The sequence below is a fragment of the Pongo pygmaeus genome, chromosome Y (assembly GCF_028885625.2).
Source record: "Pongo pygmaeus isolate AG05252 chromosome Y, NHGRI_mPonPyg2-v2.0_pri, whole genome shotgun sequence".
Taxonomy (NCBI): domain Eukaryota; kingdom Metazoa; phylum Chordata; class Mammalia; order Primates; family Hominidae; genus Pongo; species Pongo pygmaeus.
The window spans coordinates 35752517-35771204 of NC_072397.2; the positions used below are offsets into that span (position 1 = coordinate 35752517).

General features: G+C 37.0%; 1 protein-coding gene across 1 annotated transcript in view; it reads left to right on the forward strand.

Annotated features, from left to right (window-relative positions):
- Positions 1-18688, forward strand: part of LOC129025947 (deleted in azoospermia protein 4-like) — a 64741-nt gene that overhangs the window by 20862 nt on the left and 25191 nt on the right. The window contains exons 9-19 of the mRNA XM_063660935.1: positions 3406-3552; positions 3826-3917; positions 4478-4529; positions 4960-5023; positions 5113-5252; positions 14013-14159; positions 14434-14525; positions 15086-15137; positions 15573-15636; positions 15726-15865; positions 17258-17347. Coding sequence (XP_063517005.1) covers positions 3406-3552; positions 3826-3917; positions 4478-4529; positions 4960-5023; positions 5113-5252; positions 14013-14159; positions 14434-14525; positions 15086-15137; positions 15573-15636; positions 15726-15865; positions 17258-17347 — 1080 coding nt within the window. The remainder of the gene's footprint in view (positions 1-3405; positions 3553-3825; positions 3918-4477; positions 4530-4959; positions 5024-5112; positions 5253-14012; positions 14160-14433; positions 14526-15085; positions 15138-15572; positions 15637-15725; positions 15866-17257; positions 17348-18688) is intronic.

The window sequence follows — 18688 nt, forward strand, 5'->3', positions numbered from 1 at the left end:
AGTTCTGCTCTGATTTTAGTTATTTCTTGCCTTCTGCTAGCTTTTGAATGTGTTTGCTCTTGCTTTTCTAGTTCTTTTAATTGTGATGTTAGGGTGTCAATTTTGGATCTTTCCTGCTTTCTTTTGGGGGCATTTAGTGCTATAAATTTGCCTCTACACACTGCTTTGAATGCATCCCAGAGATTCTGGTATGTTGTGTCTTGGTTCTCGTTGGTTTCAAAGAACATCTTTATTTCTGCCTTCATTTCGTTATGTACCCAGTAGTCATTCAGGAGCAGGTTGTTCAGTTTCCATGTAGTTGAGCGGTTTTGAGTGAGATTCTTAATCCTGAGTTCTAGCTTGATTGCACTGTGATCTGAGAGATAGTTTGTTATAATTTCTGTTCTTTTACATTTACTGAGGAGAGCTTTACTTCCAAGTATGTGGTCAGTTTTGGAATAGGTGTGGTGTGGTGCTGAAAAAAAGGTATATTCTGTTGATTTGGGGTGGAGAGTTCTGTAGATGTCTATTAGGTCCGCTTGGTGCAGAGCTGAGTTCAATTCCTGGGTATCCTTGTTGACTTTCTGTCTCGTTGATGTGTCTAATGTTGACAGTGGGGTGTTAAAGTCTCCCATTATTAATGTGTGGGAGTCTAAGTCTCTTTGTAGGTCACTCAGGACTTGCTTTATGAATCTGGGTGCTCCTGTATTGGGTGCATGTATATTTAGGATAGTTAGCTCTTCTTGTTGAATTGATCCCTTTACCATTATGTAATAGCCTTCGTTGTCTCTTTTGATCTTTGTCGGTTTAAAGTCTGTTTTATCAGAGACTAGGATTGCAACCCCTGCCTTTTTTTGTTTTCCATTTGCTTGGTAGATCTTCCTCCATCCTTTTATTTTGAGCCTATGTGTGTCTCTGCACGTGAGATGGGTTTCCTGAATACAGCACACTGATGGGTCTTGACCCTTTATCCAGTTTGCCAGTCTTGTGTCTTTTAATTGGAGCATTTCGTCCATTTACATTTAAAGTTAATATTGTTATGTGTGAATTTGATCCTGTCATTATGATGTTAGCTGGTTTATTTTGCTCGTTAGTTGATGCAGTCTCTTCTTAGTCTCGATGGTCTTTACATTTTGGCATGATTTTGCAGCGGCTGGTACCGGTTGTTCTTTCCACGTTTCGCACTTCCTTCAGGAGCTCTTTTAGGGCAGGCCTGGTGGTGACAAAATCTCTCAGCAGTTGCTTGTCTGTAAAGTATTTTATTTCTCCTTCACTTAGGAAGCTTAGTTTGGCTGGATATGAAATTCGGGGCTGAAAATTCTTTTCTTTAAGAATGTTGAATATTGGCCCCCACTCTCTTCTGGCTTGTAGAGTTTCTGCCGAGAGATCCGCTGTTAGTCTCATGGGCCTCCCTTTGAGAGTAACCCAACCTTTCTCTCTGGCTGCCCTTAACATTTTTTCCTTCATTTCAACTTTGGTGAATCTGACAATTATGTGTCTTGGAGTTAGTTGCTCTTCTCGAGGAGTATCTTTGTGGCGTTCTCTGTATTTCCTGAATCTGAATGTTGGCCTGCCTTGCTAGATTGGGGAAGTTCTCCTGGATAATATCCTGCAGAGTGTTTTCCAACTTGGTTCCATTCTCCCCGTCACTTTCAGGTACACCAATCAGACGTAGATTTGGTCTTTTCACATAGTCCCATATTTCTCGGAGGCTTTGCTCGTTTCTGTTTATTCTTTTTTCTCTAAACTTCCCTTCTCGCTTCATCTCATTCATTTCATCTTCCATCGCTGATACCCTTTCTTCCATTTGATCGCATCGGCTCCTGAGGCTTCTGCATTCTTCACGTAGTTCTCGAGCCTTGGTTTTCAGCTCCATCAGCTCCTTTAAGCACTTCTCTGTATTGGTTATTCTAGTTATACATTCTTCTAAATTTTTTTCAAAGGCTTCAACTTCTTTGCCTTTGGTTTGAATATCCTCCCGTAGCTCAAGAGTAATTTGATCGTCTGAAGCCGCCTTCTCTCAGCTCGTCAAAGTCATTCTCCGTCCAGCTTTGTTGCGTTGCTGGTGAGCAACTGCGTTCCTTTGGAGGAGCAGGAGAGGCCCTCTGCTTTTTAGAGTTTCCAGTTTTTCTGCTCTGTTTTTTCCCCATCTGTATGGTTTTGTCTACTTTTGCTCTTTGATGATGGTGATGTACAGATGGGTTTTTGGTGTGGATGTCCTTTCTGTTTGTTAGTTTTCCTTCTAACAGACAGGACCCTCAGCTGCAGGTCTGTTGGAGTACCCGGCCGTGTGAGGTGTCAGTCTGCCCCTGCTGGGGGGTGCCTCCCAGTTAGGCTGACCGGGGGTCAGGGTCAGGGACCCACTTGAGGAGGCAGTCTGCCCGTTCTCAGATCTCCAGCTGCATGCTGGGAGAACCACTGCTCTCTTCAAAGCTGTCAGACAGGGACATTTAGGTCTGCAGAAGTTACTGCTGTCTTTTTGTTTGTCTGTGCCCTGCCCCCAGAGGTGGAGCCTACAGAGGCAGGCAGGCCTCCTTGAGCTGTGGTGGGCTCCACCCAGTTCGAGCTTCCCAGCTGCTGTGTTTACCGAAGCAAGCCTGGGCAATGGTGGGCGCCCCTCCCCCAGCCTCGCTGCCGCCTTGCAGTTTGATCTCAGACTGCTGTGCTAGCAATCAGCGAGACTCCGTGGGCGTAGGACCCTCTGAGCCAGGTGCGGGATATAATCTCCTGGTGCACCGTTTTTTAAGCCCGCCGGAAAAGCGCAGTATTCGGGTGGGAGTGACCCAATTTTCCAGGTGCCGTCTGTCACCCCTTTCTTTGACTACGAAAGGGAACTCCATGACCCGTTGCGCTTCCCGAGTGAGGCAGTGCCTCGCCCTTCTTCAGCTCGCGCACAGCGCGCGCACCCACTGACCTGCGCCCACTGTCTGGCACTCCCTAGTGAGATGAACCCAGTACCTCAGGTGGAAATGCAGAAATCACCCGTCTTCTGCATCGCTCACGCTGGGAGCTGTAGACCGGAGCTGTTCCTATTCGGCCATCTTGGCTCCTCCCCTAAATTTTCAACTCAGGATGATTTTAATAACTTTAACTTTTACAAATCTAAACTTTCTAGTTTTGGGTGTCTTTTTTAACTACTTCACAGAGTATTTTCACAAATACTGACTGAGTATTCTTCCACAGCATTATACAAGACTCGGTGATGAGCGACACTAGGTTTAAGAAAGTACTATATCCTTTGGTTAAAATTCCATGCCGATGTCCTCTGATTAGTTTAAATCCTGAGCCTGAACTGAGCTGCACTGGTGACTAATTTACAATGAAAGTAATTTATATAAAATATACGTAAAATACAAAATGATATTTCACATTGTGTATGGGTTTTGCCTGCATACGTAATTATGATGTCTACTTTCCAAATTACAGTCTGCTGCAAATCCTGAGACTCCCAACTCAACCATCTGCAGAGAGGCCAGCACCCAGTCTTCATCAGCTGCGGCTAGCCAAGGCTGGGTCTTACCAGAAGGCAAAATCATGCCAAACACTGTTTTTGTTGGTGGAATTGATGATAGGGTATTGTATTCATACCTCATTTTTACCTTAAAATACATTATGAACAATGGGATTTGGGCCCTGTTACAAACTTAATGTGTTTTTGTACTTCATGGAGGTTTAGAATTGCTTTTAGGTTTGACCCATAGGTACTAAAAATATCTTTGACGAAGAGCTACTGGTCATTTGGGGATAAATGGGGAAAAAATTTCCCCCTCATGGTAGTAAAATTGTAGTAAAGTTGAAATTTTTGAATGCTGAATTTTTACTCTGACGTTCCATTCTGTTCCATAGACGGATGAAACTGAGATCAGAAGCTGCTTTGGTAGATACGGTTCAGTGAAAGAAGTGAAGATAATCACAAATCGAAGTGGTGTGTCCAAAGGGTGAGTAATTTTATCAAAAATATCTGAACTCTAGTCCCCTGTTCTATAGGTATGAGACAAGACTTCAAAACTGATATTCTGACCCTTGTATAAATGAAATTGTTTGCGGTGTTAATTTCTTTCACGTAGGGGATAAAAGGTTATTACCAGTTCTTTTATTTAATCATTTTTCTAATGTTTGCTTTGAAATGTCTGCAATTTTTATTTCATACAGATGAGTTAATCAGTTTTCTCAAATAATTGTTTTCTTCATACACTGCACCGCATCTTAAATTTTAACCACCTTGTCTTAGATAGTAAGTTAAATTCAGGTTCACAGATGTGAATTCTTTGTTAATCAATGAAGTTTTCACACTGCCCTAATCCTAGCACATTTTGACATAGTTCTGCTTAAGAAAAAGTAGTATTTGTAGAGGATCTGTCATGTGCATGTTAGCAAATACTTATCATGGTATATTATTCATCTTTGGTCATGATCACTTCTGTATATAGAATAGTAGAAGTTCTGAACCATGTACTGTATGATGGTGATTTTATGCTTCATTTGTCTGCCTTTATAGCTATGGATTTGTTTCATTTGTTGATGATGTGGATGTCCAGAAGATAGTAGAGGTAAGTAATAGAAAAATCTCTTTCTTATCTTACTGCTATGACGTTTAGTGTTAGAGATATACTCAGACTTGTGTAAAATTTGGAGGAAGCTAGACTTCCTGTTCAAAATCCAAACTCAGAGTCACCTCCCATAACTTGATAGATCCTGTTTATTTCTGAGTGGACACCTAGGTTCACGAACTACAGACAGGAAAGGTTGGAGACAGGGTGATGAAAAGCTTTTGATCAACTTTCACTTGATGCCTCTTGACACTGATTAGAGTGGCAAGGGTAAGTAAGGTAGCTTCATGATGACAAATTTTAATTTGGTGCGTAGTTGTCACTGATCGTCTATGATGATAGGCACTTTAGAAGACTTTAGGTGTTTACCCAAGTCTTGGAAGCTAAGACTTGAAAATGGATTTTAGTTTTGTTACTGTTCTCTTTTCAGTCACAGATACATCTCCAGGGTAAAAAGCTGAAGCTGGGCCCTGCAATCAGGAAACAAAAGTTCTGTGAGTAGGAAAAGAAATTGTTCTTTTTTGACCCGGGTAGCTTTTCAAATAACTAAAAGTAGGCTTTTTTCTTCTTGCTTTTCAAAAAGGTGCTCGTCATGTGCAGCCATGTCCTTTGGTATTTAATCCTCCTCCTCCACCACAGTTTCAGAACGTCTGGAGGAATCCAAACACTGAAACTTGCCTGCAGCCCCTAATCACGCTGAATCCTGTAACTCAGTACGTTCAGGTAAGAACTGCTTATGTTCCTGTTCTCTTGTTTATTGTAGTCATCCTTGCGTCTGTGGAATTGTATCTACACTTTCCATAGTAAGTGGCAATGGAATCCCTGTTTGAACAGTGTGAGTAATGGGAAATTTGTTACTTTTGTTAGAAATTTCTTACTCTTAGTGTTGGTTATTTGAGCTAAAAATCTTCTATATACTTTGTGAGACTTTCTCTGAGAAATGATCTCTGTAGACATACGAACAAATCTCTTCCTATCTCTTCCTTTTTCACCCCATATAACTAGTTCCTAAAGCATTTGGAAGCCGCTCTCCTTATGTGTCTGCCTAGCTTATTGTTCTCTAAGGTTAGCAGTTAACCTAGCTATTCTTTGCTTGCAATGATTTCCAGATGCCTCCTCGTATAAATTGCTGACTTCTGGATATATTCTGGTTCTTGGATGGGTAGATTTCTGTAGCTCTTCTTTACTTGCAATGCTTTCCAGATGCCTCCTCATATAAATTGCTGACTTCTGGATATATTCTGGTTCTGAGATGGGTAGATTTCTGATCTCTTTTACTCTGTCTATAAATCCCGTGAGTTTCTGGCATGTCATTTCTCTGATGCTGGTTGCTTTGATATTTAAAGTAGGATTTGACATCCTCTGTCACTTACTGGTGATAAATAACGTTTATTTTGTTCTTCGTTCCTTTCATTTCTGTGTGTGTTTAAAAGACCTTTTCTTTGATGGAATATAAAGTAACAAAATAGTAGTGAAATAGTTCTTCAGTGTCTCTCATTTGTTGACATTTTCCATGTCCTTGAAATGTGTAGGGTACACCTCCTCTTCTTTTTCCTTCTCTGAGCAATGGCTAGAATAAAAGCCCTGCTTGTTTCTGGCATTTACGGTGAGCCATTACTGAATATGGGTGTATTCATGAATGCTGCTACCTGTATGTTTTTAATTAGTAAGTATTCATTGAAACGTCGAAGACATTATACTGTCTCTTTTCCATTTGTGGCTTATATACTGCCCTTAATTTGTGGAAATGAAGTACCGAGAAAGCCGTAACATCTGTCGAAGAACTACAGTATTACCCTATAATATTGTCAAATACAAAACAGTCTGGAAGTATTTTGCCAAAGAAATAGCAAATATATTAATTTAACTTACGTTGAAATAAGAGCCTTATCTTAATAAGGCTTAATAGAGCCTTATCACCAGTGTCAGAAATTACTTCTGGGTGGGCATAGGTAGACAGTGTAAATAAGGTAAACTTTGGCTGGTGCAATAGGCACTTCTTTTGTCATTTGTCTCTTCCCCTTCCCCACCCAAAGGGTAGCACTTGACAGGGAATATTTGTTTCTTCATAATGTCTGTCATTCATTTAGAAATCTGCATTGCTGTAGGTAGAGAAACAATTACTATTTCAATGTTCTTCCTATTTTTGTCACGTTGGGAATGATACTTCCTTCTAATTAAAATAACAGTGTTTTACCGTATTAATCCATTCTTTCTGTAAACTTTATTTTCAGGCTTATTCTACTTACCCAAATTCACCAGGTCAGGTCATCACTCGATATCAGTTGCCTTTATATAATAATCAGTTAATTGAACAGGGAGTAAAATGATTTACTTTCAGCTACCATTGAGGCCTTCTGCTTGTTTATACAAATTGCCTGAATAGGTTGTCATTTTAAACTAGTGAAGTGTACCTGAAATTTTAGAAAACGCTTAGAATTAGCGTAATGAAGGCCTCTGTAGTATTTAGAAGTGATGAAATAATATTTTGACAGGAGGGTACTTGGCAATAACTTTTCTGTAGAACAATTTCTGAGATTTGGTGTTCCCATCTTTGTTTTAGCATGTATTTTGTTATGTTTGCCGTCAAAGAGCTGAAACATGCAGACTGTCTTTCATGAATTTAGAGATACAGAGTGAAGTAAAAGCTTTACCCAATTCTTAGAGCACAGAATTCCAATTGTGTTCTTATTTTAGCTTGCTGCTTCATGATAGTAGTTCTCTGGGTCTCTTTTCAATGATACAACTATATCTATGACCGATAATCATATGTGTGGTACCAAATTCAAAGAATTAGTATCTTTGAGAGTTTCACAATGCGATTTGCAGAAAATTGGGAAAAAGGTGAGATTTTCTATGTAGAAGGAAGAACAAGAAGTTGAGGGATTAGAAACCTAAAGTACTTATTTTTTCTATTCTGTTTCTTTTATTCTATTAACCAAGGAGCCAGCATGAGAAGTACTTCGATGTTGTCTGTCTCACGTGTTTTTGAAAATGTGTAGTAATATTTGAATAATTTTGGTTTCCTTTTTTTTTTTTTTTTTTCCCCCAAGATGCCACCACAGCGGCCTGTTGGGGAGCAAAGGAGTTATGCTGTACCTCAGGTAAAGTGAATGTGCCAAACGTACACTCCCTGTTCTTTCTTGATTTTTTTCTATTTCATACGTGCCTGTAGTTTTTTTAAATCGTTCTTTGTATTAATGTGGCACATTTTGTTACTTTCTTTTTAACCCAATTTTAAACTCTTATGGGAGCAACAGTGCCTTTTTCTCTCCCAGGTTTTTGCATGCTTAAGCAATGGCTGGTCCACATAATGATAAGAATTCAGTTACTTTTAGATTGACTATACAGTCCATGAAAGGTAATATTAATGTGGCCTTAGAATGAGCGTGTATCTGCCTGGAATCTGCCTCCGGCCTTTCCCTTCGTAAAAAAAAAAAAAAAAAAAGTGTTCAAGAGAAACAGAAATGTTTTGCTATTAATTACTCTTAAATAAGAATAGGAAGAAAAAAGAATACTACCTCTAAAACACCCGAACTGCTTTCCCGCCAAATAACTAGTTCCAAAAATATTTGAAAGCACCTGTCTTCGTGTGTCTGCCTAGTTTATTCTTCTCTAAGGTTAGCAATTCATCCAGCTATTCTTTACTTGCAGTGTTTTCCAGATGCCTCCTCATATAGATTGCTGACTTCTGGGTATATTCTGGTTCTGGAATGGGGAGATTTCTGATGTGTTTTACTATATTTATAAATCCCGTGAGTGTCTGGCATGTAATTTCTCTGATCCTGGTTACCTTGATATTTAAAGTAGGATTTGACATACTCTGTCACTTACTGGTGATAACTAACGTTTATTTTCTTTTTAGTTTGTTTTATTTATGTCTTAGTTTAAAAGACATTTTCTTTGATGGAAAATAAAGTAAGAAAATAGTGGTGAAATAGTTCTTCAGTGTCTCTCGTTTGTTGACATTTTCCATGTACTTGAAACGGGTAGGGTATACCTCTGCTTCTTTTTCGTCCTGTGAACGATGGCTAGAAAAAAAGCCCTGTTCCTCACATTTACTGTGAGCCATTACGTAATCTGGGTGTATTCATGTGTGATGCTATGTATATGTTTTCAATCACTAAGTATTTATTGAATCGTAGAAGACATTATACTGTCTCTTTTCCAGTTGCGGATTATATACCGCCCTTAGTTTTTTGAAATGAAGTACAGAAAAAGCCGTAACATTTATAGGAGAACTTCATATTACCCTGTGGTCTTGTCAAATACAAAACCCTTTGGAAGTATTTTAAGAAAGAAAGAAAGCAAATGCATTAATTTAACTTACATTGAAGTCTGTCTTAATAGAGCCTTATCACCAGAATAAGAAATAACTTCTGGGTGGGCATAAGTACACAGTATAAATAAGGTCAACTTGTCTGGTGAAATAGTCACTTCTTTTTTCATTAGTCTGTTCCTCCTCCCCAGCCAAAGGGCCTCACTTGACAGAATCTTTCTTTCTTCATAAAATCAGTCACTCATTTAGAATCTGCGGTGCTGTATATAGAAAAGTAATGTTTTAAAACTTTTTCATAGTTTTTTATATTGGGAATAGTATTTCTAATTAACAAAATGTTTTACCGTATTCATACATTCTTGCTGTAAACTTTATTTATAGGCATATCCTACTTATCCAAATTCAGCAGTTCACGTCATCACTGGATGTCATTTGCTTGTATATAATTGTCAGGTAATTTAAGAGGGACTAAAATGATTTACTTTCAGATATTATTGAGCCCTTTGTTATACAAATTGCTTGAATAGTTTGCCATTTTAAAGTAGTGAAATGTACCTAAAATTTAAGACAACACTTAGAATTAGTCTAGAATGAAGGCCTCCGTATTATTTAGAAGTAATTGCATAATATTTTGACAGGAATGTACTTAGCAAAAACTTCACTGTAGAACAGTTTTTTGAGACTTGGTGTCCCCTTCTATATTGTAGCATGGTTTTTTTTCATCTTTGCCGTCAAATAACTGAAACATCCAGACTGACTTTTATCAATTTTTTAGAAAGACAGAGTGAAATAAAATTACTACTCACCTTTTAGAGCACAGAATTTGAATTATATTTGTATTTTAGCTGGCTGCTTCACAATAATAGTCCTCTGCGTCTCTTTTCATAGATATGACTGTGTATGTGGCCCATAATCATATCTGTGGTAATAAATTCCAAGAACTAATATCCTTGAGATTTCCACAATACCAACCCCAGAAAATTGGGAAAAAGTTGAGGTTTTACATAATAGAGTTAACAACAAGAACGTCAGAGATTAGAAACCTAAAGTAATTCTTTTTTCTGTTCCGTTTCTTTTATTATAATAACAAATTAAAGGAGCCAGCGTATGTGCTTCAATATTGTGTTATCTCATGTATTTTTGAAAATGTGAAGGAATATTTGAATGATTTTTGTTTCCTGTCTCTACTAAAAACACAAAAAAATTAGCCAGGCGTGGTGGCGCACACTTGTAATCCCAACTACTCAGGAGGCTGAGGCAGCAGAATCACTTGATCCTGGGACGCAGGTTGCTGTGAGCTGAGATTGTGCCACTGCACTCCAGCCTAGGCAGCAAAGAGAGACTCAGTCTGAAAAAAAGCGATGCCATGAATATCTTTGTGTAAATATCTTGGCACGCTTCTGCTATTAATTTCTTGAGATGAATTGCTATCAGTGAAATAGCTAGGTGAAAGCACTTTGCCCCTTTTATAACAATTTTATAACTACTTCTCCTTTTTAGTATACTGGTGAGTATCCCCGCTTATCAAATCATGATGCACCTTTTCCACAGTACTCTTGGTAAATCACGTATTGGTATTTTCTCATTGACGGTGTGTAGAGCGCTCTCTTTTCCACACCCATTCCAGTGAAAGTTACTAGTATTTTTTAAATTGTCAGCCTAATAGCTGGAAAATATTACATTGTGTTGATGCCCACTTTTTAAAATCATCATTGAAGTTGATCATTGATCTTTAGCTTTTTAAATTAGGTTTTTAATTTTATTTTTCTTACTGATTCATAGAAGACTTTGTATTGGTATTCACTTTTGTCATACATAGTGGAAAAAATATATAGGAGTAATAAGGAGGTGCCCTGGTGCCCTTACCTTATTCCTATTTTCAGTTCAGTTGACTCAACTAGTTCACTTGTAAGCTTGATGATAGGGTAGAATGAGATTGATCGAAAAGAAGATTCCTCTATCTCTATTTTACTTGGGTTTTAAAAAAATTTAAAAATGAGTGCTGTATTTTGTCAAATGATTTTCAGTGATGAATTAAAGTAATGTGTCCTGCAAATTGAGTATTCTTGCATTCCCAATATAAACTTAGACTCTTTATATACTGCTGGAATTTCCCATTTGTGTTGAGGGCAGGGATGGATCATCTGGGTGAGGCTTTGTTGCTTATATGCTTTTAGCTTTGTAAAATGCGTTGAGAAATACTTTCTTCCTCTTTGAAAACAGAGTTTCGGCATAGCATTCTTTTATTATCTATGGCCACAACCCATTTTTCAGGTCTCATATATACTTTTGTTTTCTTGTGTTTTCTTGCTTTGTTTTGCCAGGATTGTTTATTGCTTGAATTTCATCCTCCCCACGCACCACTCCCCGAGAATCTGCGCTTTGATTTACTAAAGTTTTCATTCTGATTTTCACGTCGTATTTTCTAAATTTTATCACTCTCTTTATTTGCTCCTCCTCTTTTGCTGCCAATGTAACTTTGCTGACTACAAATGATAGGCTTTTTCCTGGTCAGTTTATATAAATACCAATTTGCTTACATGTTGACACAGTAATTGAATTAGATAATACTGGCAAAGGAGCTGACCTCCCAGGAGTTTAAATAACGATAATTTTTTTGCAGCTTTTAGCTGTCGTCGTCACTTGGTTGTCCACATGTAACAAGGAATGTATTTGCTCTATGTGGCAATGAGAGTTGTGTATATGATGGTCTTGAAGCTCACTCCTGTTTACTATTCCAACATTTCTCATTTCAAAATTCAACAACTCACTTGAAGATATGATTAAGAAAATTACTTCTTTAATGCAGTTTGTTTTCAGGATGCCATTGACGGTTACGTTGGTACTTTCTTTAAACTTAAACTTTTCTTATCCTAAGCATTGATTTATATTTTTGGCCATAGTTTAGAAGTAACCAAAGGTTGTCTGTTGATTGTGGATTTTTATATATACATTATATAATTATGTATAAATACACACACAGTGGGAATTGAACAATCCCTGCTAATCGAGCCATGGCAAAAATGAAGTACATTGCAAAAAATGAAGTACGTTGCTTACTTTGTTTGCTTTGATCGCCACCTGCTGGCCGAGGACTAGGACATGATCATTACTTCCTTAATTTAAAATATGATGACTCTATTAAAGAGATTCGGTGAATTTTATATGTACGATTCCAGTTGAGCAGGCAGCCAGTTTATAAGATCCAAGCTAAAGTCAAACTTCTTATAAAACCAAATGCCTTTTTTTTCTTCTTTACCAAACTACGGTTGTTTCGGGTATCCAAATGAGTATGAGAATCAGAAGAGGCACCAGAGATCTTTTCCAGCCATTTGTTTTGAAGCAAGGAAACTGAAACTGAGGTCATGAAAAGATTCACTTTCGTGAGCAATGGAAATCAGGTTCTTCCCAAACAAGAATTTTCCTCTTCAATTCTTGTGGCACTGTCACAAGGTTTCTTAACCAGACCCTTTGCAAATTTGGCACCAAATAATTCTTTATTGTAGGAGGCTGTCTTTGCATTGTAGGATGTGCAGTAGCATGGCTGGGCTTCAGCCCATCAGATTGCAGGAATACATCTTAGCTGTGACAGCCAATCTCTAAACGTCGCTAAATGCCCCTGGGGCTCAAAAATCTTGCCCAGTTGAGAATCAGTGCATTTCCATAACCTCTCATAATCTGATACAGGTTTCTGCCAGATGTTAGATTTCTAAATTAAAATACATCCAAACACTATGGTGCAGAGACAATACTGTAATGTAGCTTGTTTATCAAAGAAAAACATAGCCAAAGTTCATCCGCAAATCAAGGGGGAATTGAAAAAGAGAAGAACTACAAGAATTTCAGAATTTCTTTTGTTTTATTCTGTTTGGGATTTCTGAATGAACTGAGAAGGAATTGGTGAATTGTGTATAGGGAAGGGAAATCTAATCAGGTTCCTAATAGTTCAAGATAATGCAGCTTAATGTCATTTGGAAAAAACAATAATGGAAGACATTTTTAGAAAGGAAAAACTTAAAAATAGTGTTTTAAATTTTTCTTCCACAACACTGTCATGAAATAAAGCTGTTAAAGGAAAGCATTAGGCATTAGTTACAAACCCAAAATAGCAAGTACAGGCAGGAAAGAAAAGAGAAGTGCAGTAACCTCGGCTTCAGTTGATTTCACAATTTAGATTTCATGTATAGTAAAGCTGTGTAGAATCAGTAACTTCTAGCATCTAATTAACAAAGTAGGAACTCCTTTCTTACTACTATAAGGTTATTGTGTTGTTCAAAAAGATACACAGTTTCTTTCGTCTTTTGTTTTCTTTCAGACAGCTGTATGTGTAATAGCTTTCTCTTAGGCAGCTTTTTGTGCTTTCAGAGTCAACAGCACTTCACCAGTGATTTTTAAATTAATGATGTGTCATAGTTTCCTGATGTTTCGATTAGTTCTTAATTAAACTTTTTTCAAAATAAGTCAGCTAAATAGTGGAGCCAAAAAAGAAACTCGAAAACAAATCTGCTGAAAATAAATTCAAATAACAGGACACTAACTTACATTGGCATACCACTTTTCCACTTTTACCACTTTATACGTACAAAATGAATTCACTCATTTATATCTATCAGGCCACTGTGAAAATTAGAATTATCACTTGGACTGATTTTGCGTTACTCAGGAAGAAAAATGTTATTTCAGAAGATGCTTTGAACACCCTAGCGTTAGGGAAGAAGATTATAAGAAATTGGTTTAAAACATTGAGGTTTATTTTGTTTTTGGTGCGGCTTCTTTTTTTTTTTTTTAAGGTTTATCTTTAGTCTACTCAGTAAAGTGAAAAGTTGCTCACGAATGTAGAACAGGATGATTTTAAAACTTTAATTTTTACAAATCTGAACTTTCTAGTTTTGGGTGTCTTTTTTAACTACTTCACAGAGTATTTTCACAAATACTGACTGAGTATTCTTCCACAGCATTATACAAGACACGGTGATGAGCGACACTAGGTTTAAGAAAGTAGTATATCCTTTGGTTAAAATTCCATGCTGATGTCCTCTGATTAGTTTAAATCCTGAGCCTGCACTGAGCTGCACTGGTGACTAATTTCCAATGAAAATAACTTATGTAAAATATATTATACTTAAAATACAAAAATGATATTTCACATTGTGTATGGGTTTTGCCTGCATACGTAATTATGATGTCTACTTTCCAAATTACAGTCTGCTGCAAATCCTGAGACTCCCAACTCAACCACCTGCAGAGAGGCCAGCACCCAGTCTTCATCAGCTGCGGCTAGCCAAGGCTGGGTTTTACCAGAAGGCAAAATCATGCCAAACACTGTTTTCGTTGGTGGAATTGATGATAGGGTATTGTATTCATACCTCATTGTTACCTTAAAGTACATCATGAACAGTGGGATTTGGGCCCTGTTACAAACTTAATGTGTTTTTGTACTTCATGGAGGTTTAGAATTGCTTTCAGGTTTGACCCATAGGTACTAAAAATATCTTTGACAAAGAGCTACTGGTCATTTTGGGGATAAATGGGGAAGAAATTTCCCCCTCATGGTAGTAAAATTGTAGTAAAGTTGAAATTTTTGAATGCTGAATTTTTACTCTGACGTTCCATTCTGTTCCATAGACGGATGAAACTGAGATCAGAAGCTGCTTAGGTAGATACGGTTCAGTGAAAGAAGTGAAGATAATCACAAATCGAAGTGGTGTGTCCAAAGGGTGAGTAATTTTATCAAAAATATCTGAACTCTAGTCCCCTGTTCTATAGGTATGAGACAAGACTTCAAAACTGATATTCTGACCCTTGTATAAATGAAACTGTTTGCGGTGTTAATTTCTTTCACGTAGGGGATAAAAGGTTATTACCAGTTCTTTTATTTAATCATTTTTCTAATGTTTGTTTTGAAATGTCTGCAATTTTTATTTCATACAGGTGAGTTAATCAGTTTTCTCAAATTGTTGTTTTCTTCATACACTGCAGAGCATCTTTAATTTTAACCACCTTGTCTTAGATAGTAAGTTAAATTCAGGTTCACAGATGTGAATTTTTTGTTAATCAATGAAGTTTTCACAGTACCCTAATCCTAGCACATTTTGACATAGTTCTACTTAAGAAAAAGTAGTATTTGTAGAGGATCTGTCATGTGCATGTTAGCAAATACTTATCATGGTATATTATTCATCTTTGGTCATGATCACTTCTGTATATAGAATAGTAGAAGTTCTGAACCATGTACTGTATGATGGTGATTTTATGCTTCATTTGTCTGCCTTCATAGCTATGGATTTGTTTCATTTGTTGATGACGTGGATGTCCAGAAGATAGTAGAGGTAAGTAATTCAATGGAAAAGTCCCTTATTTATCTTACTGATACGACGTTTAGTGTTAGTGATATACTCAGACTTGTGTAAAATTTGGAGAAAGTTAGACTTCCTGTTCAAAATCCAAACTCAGAGTAACCTCCCATAACTTGATAGATCATGTTTATTTTTGAGTGGACACCTAGGTTCATGAACTACAGACAGGAAAGGTTGGAGACAGGGTGATGAAAAGTTTTTGATCAACTTTCACTTGATGCCTCTTGACACTGATTAGAGTGGCAAGGGTAAATAAGGTGGCTTCATGATGACAACATTTAATTTGGTGCGTAGTTGTCACTGATCGTCTATGATGATAGGAACCTTAGAAAGCTTTAGGTGTTTACCCAAGTCTTGGAAGCTAAGACTTGAAAATGGATTCTAGTTTTGTTACTGTTCTCTTTTCAGTCACAGATACATCTCCAGGGTAAAAAGCTGAAGCTGGGCCCTGCAATCAGGAAACAAAAGTTCTGTGAGTAGGAAAAGAAATTGTTCTTTTTTGACCCGGGTAGCTTTTCAAATAACTAAAAATAGGCTTTTTTCTTCTTGCTTTTCAAAAAGGCGCTCGTCTTGTGCAGCCACGTCCTTTGGTATTAAATCCTCCTCCTCCACCACAGTTTCAGAACATCTGGAGGAATGCAAACACTGAAACTTGCCTGCAGCCCCTAATCACGCTGAATCCTATAACTCAGTACGTTCAGGTAAGAAGTGCTTATGGTCCTGTTCTCTTGTTTATTGTAGTCATCCTTGCGTCTGTGGAATTGTATCTACACTTTCCGTAGTAAGTGGCAATGGAATCCCTGTTTAAACAGTGTGAGTAATGGGAAATTTGTTACTTTTGTTAGAAATTTCTTACTCTTAGTGTTGGTTATTTGAGCTAAAAATCTTCTATGTACTTTGCAAGGCTTTCTCTCAGAAATGACCTCTTTAGACACATGAACAAATCTCTTCCTGTCTCTTCCTTTTTCACCCTATGTAACTAGTTGCTAAAGTATTTGGAAGCAGCTCTCCTTATGTGTCTGCCTAGTTTATTGTTCTCCAAGGTTAGCGGTTAACCTAGCTATTCTTTACTTGCAGTGCTTTCCAGATGCCTCGTCATATAAATTGCTGACTTCTGGATATATTCTGGTTCTGGGATGGGTAGATTTCTGATCTCTTTTACTCTATGTAAATCCCGTGAGTTTCTGGCATGTCATTTCTCTGATGCTGGTTGCTTTGATGTTTAAAGTGAGATTTGACATCGTTTGTCACTTACTGGTGATAAATAACATTTATTTTGTTCTTCGTTCCTCTTATTTCAGTGTGTGTTTAAAACACCTTTTCTTTGATGGAAAATAAAGTAACAAAATAGTAGTGAAATAGTTCTTCAGTGTCTCTCATATGTTGACATTTTCCATGTACTTGAAACGTGTAGGGTACACCTCTTCTTCTTTTTTCCTTCTCTGAGCAATGACTAGAAGAAAAGCCCTACGTGTTTCTAGCATTTACGGTGAGCCATTACTGAATCTGGGTATATTCATGAATGCTGCTACCTGTATGTTTTTAATCAGTAAGAATTTATTGAAACGTAGAAGACGTTATACTGTCTCTTTTCCAGTTATGGCTATATACTGCCCTTAATTTGTGGAAATGAAGTATAGAGAAAGCCGTAACATCTGTCGAAGAACTACAGTATTACCCTATAATGTTGTCAAATACCAAACAATCTAGAAGTATTTTGCCAAAGAAATAGCAAATGTATGAATTTAATTTACGTTGAAATCTATCCTAATGGAGCCTTATCACCAGTGTAAGAAATAACTTCTGGGTGGGCATAAGTACCCGGTATATATGAGGTAAACTTTGGCTGGTGAAATAGTCACTTCTTTTGTCATTTGTCTCTTCCCCCTCCCCACCCAAAGGGTAGCACTTGACAGACAATTTTTATTTCTTCATAAAGTCAGTCATTTAGAAATCTGGATTGCTGTACGTAGAAAAACAATTACTGTTTCAAAGTTTTTCATATTTTTGTTATATTGGGTATGATATTTCTTTCTATTTAAAAAAAATGTTTTACCGTATTAATCCATTCTTTCTGTCAACTTTATTTTCAGGCTTATTCTACTTATCCAGATTCACCAGATCAATTTATATCTATAAATTCCGTCATCCCTGGATATCAGTTGCCTGTATATAATTATCAGGTAATTGAAGAGGGAGTAAAATGTTTTACCTTCAGCTACTATTGAGGCCTTCAACTTGTTTATACAAATTGCTTGAATAGTTTGTCATTTTAAAGTAGTGAAATGTACCTAAAATTTAAGAAATCACTTAGAATTCGTGTAATGAGGACCTCTGTGTTACTTAGAAGTGATGAAATCAGATTTTGACAGGAGTGTACTCAGCAATAACTTTTGTGTAGAACAATTTCTGAGATTTGTGTTTCCGTCTTTGTTTCAGCATGTATTTTGTTATCTTTGCTGTCAAAGAGCTGAAACATCCAGGCTGACTTTCATGAATCTTGCAGAGATATAAAGTGAAATAAAAGCTTTACCCAATTCTTAGAGCACAGAATTCCAATTGTATTTTTATTTTAGCTTGCTGCTTCATGGTAGTAGTTCTCTGGGTCTGTTTTCAACGATACAACTCTTATCTATGACCCGTAATCATATGTGTGGTAACAAATTCAAAGAATTAATATCTTTGAGGATGCTACAATTCTATTTCCAGAAAATTGGGAAGATTGAGGTTTTCCATGTAGAAGTAACAACAAGAACTTCAGGGATTAGAAACCTAAAGTACTTCTTTTTTTCTATTCTGTTTCTTTCATTATAACAAAGGAGCCATCATGATAAATACTTCAATATTATGTAACTCACGGGTTTTTGAAAATGTGTAGGAGTATTTACATAATTTTGGTTACTTTTTTTTTTTTTTTTTTAAAAAGATTCCACTGCACTGGCCTGTTGGGGCGCAAAGGAGTTATGTTGTTCCTCTGGTAAAGCGAATTAGTGAAACATATACTTCCTCTTCTTTCTTGATTTTTTGTGTGTCGTATGTGCCTATAAATATTTTAAATCATCCTTTATATTAATGTGTTACGTTTTGTTACTTTCTTTTTAACCTCCCATGGCAGCAACAGTGCCTTTTTCTCTCTCAGGTTTTGTATACTTAAGCAATGGCTTATCCACGTAATGACAAGTGTTCAGTTACTTGTTGGTAGATTATTTAATGTAAGAAAGGTAGTCCTAATGTGGCTTTACCTAAGAACGGTAGTATTAATTTGGCTTTAGAAGAGCATGTATCTGATTAGAATCTGCGTCTGGATTTACCAAGCATAAAAAATTTGATAAAGAGAAACAGAAATGTTTTTCTGTTAATTACTCTTAAAGAAGAGTAGGATTAAAAAGAGCATTACCTCTATAACACCTGAGCTGCTTTCCCCCATGTAACTAAAATATTTGAAAGCAGTTCTTCTCATGTGTCTGCCTACTTTATTCTTCTCTAAGTTTAGCAATTAATCCAGCTATTCTTTATTTGAAATG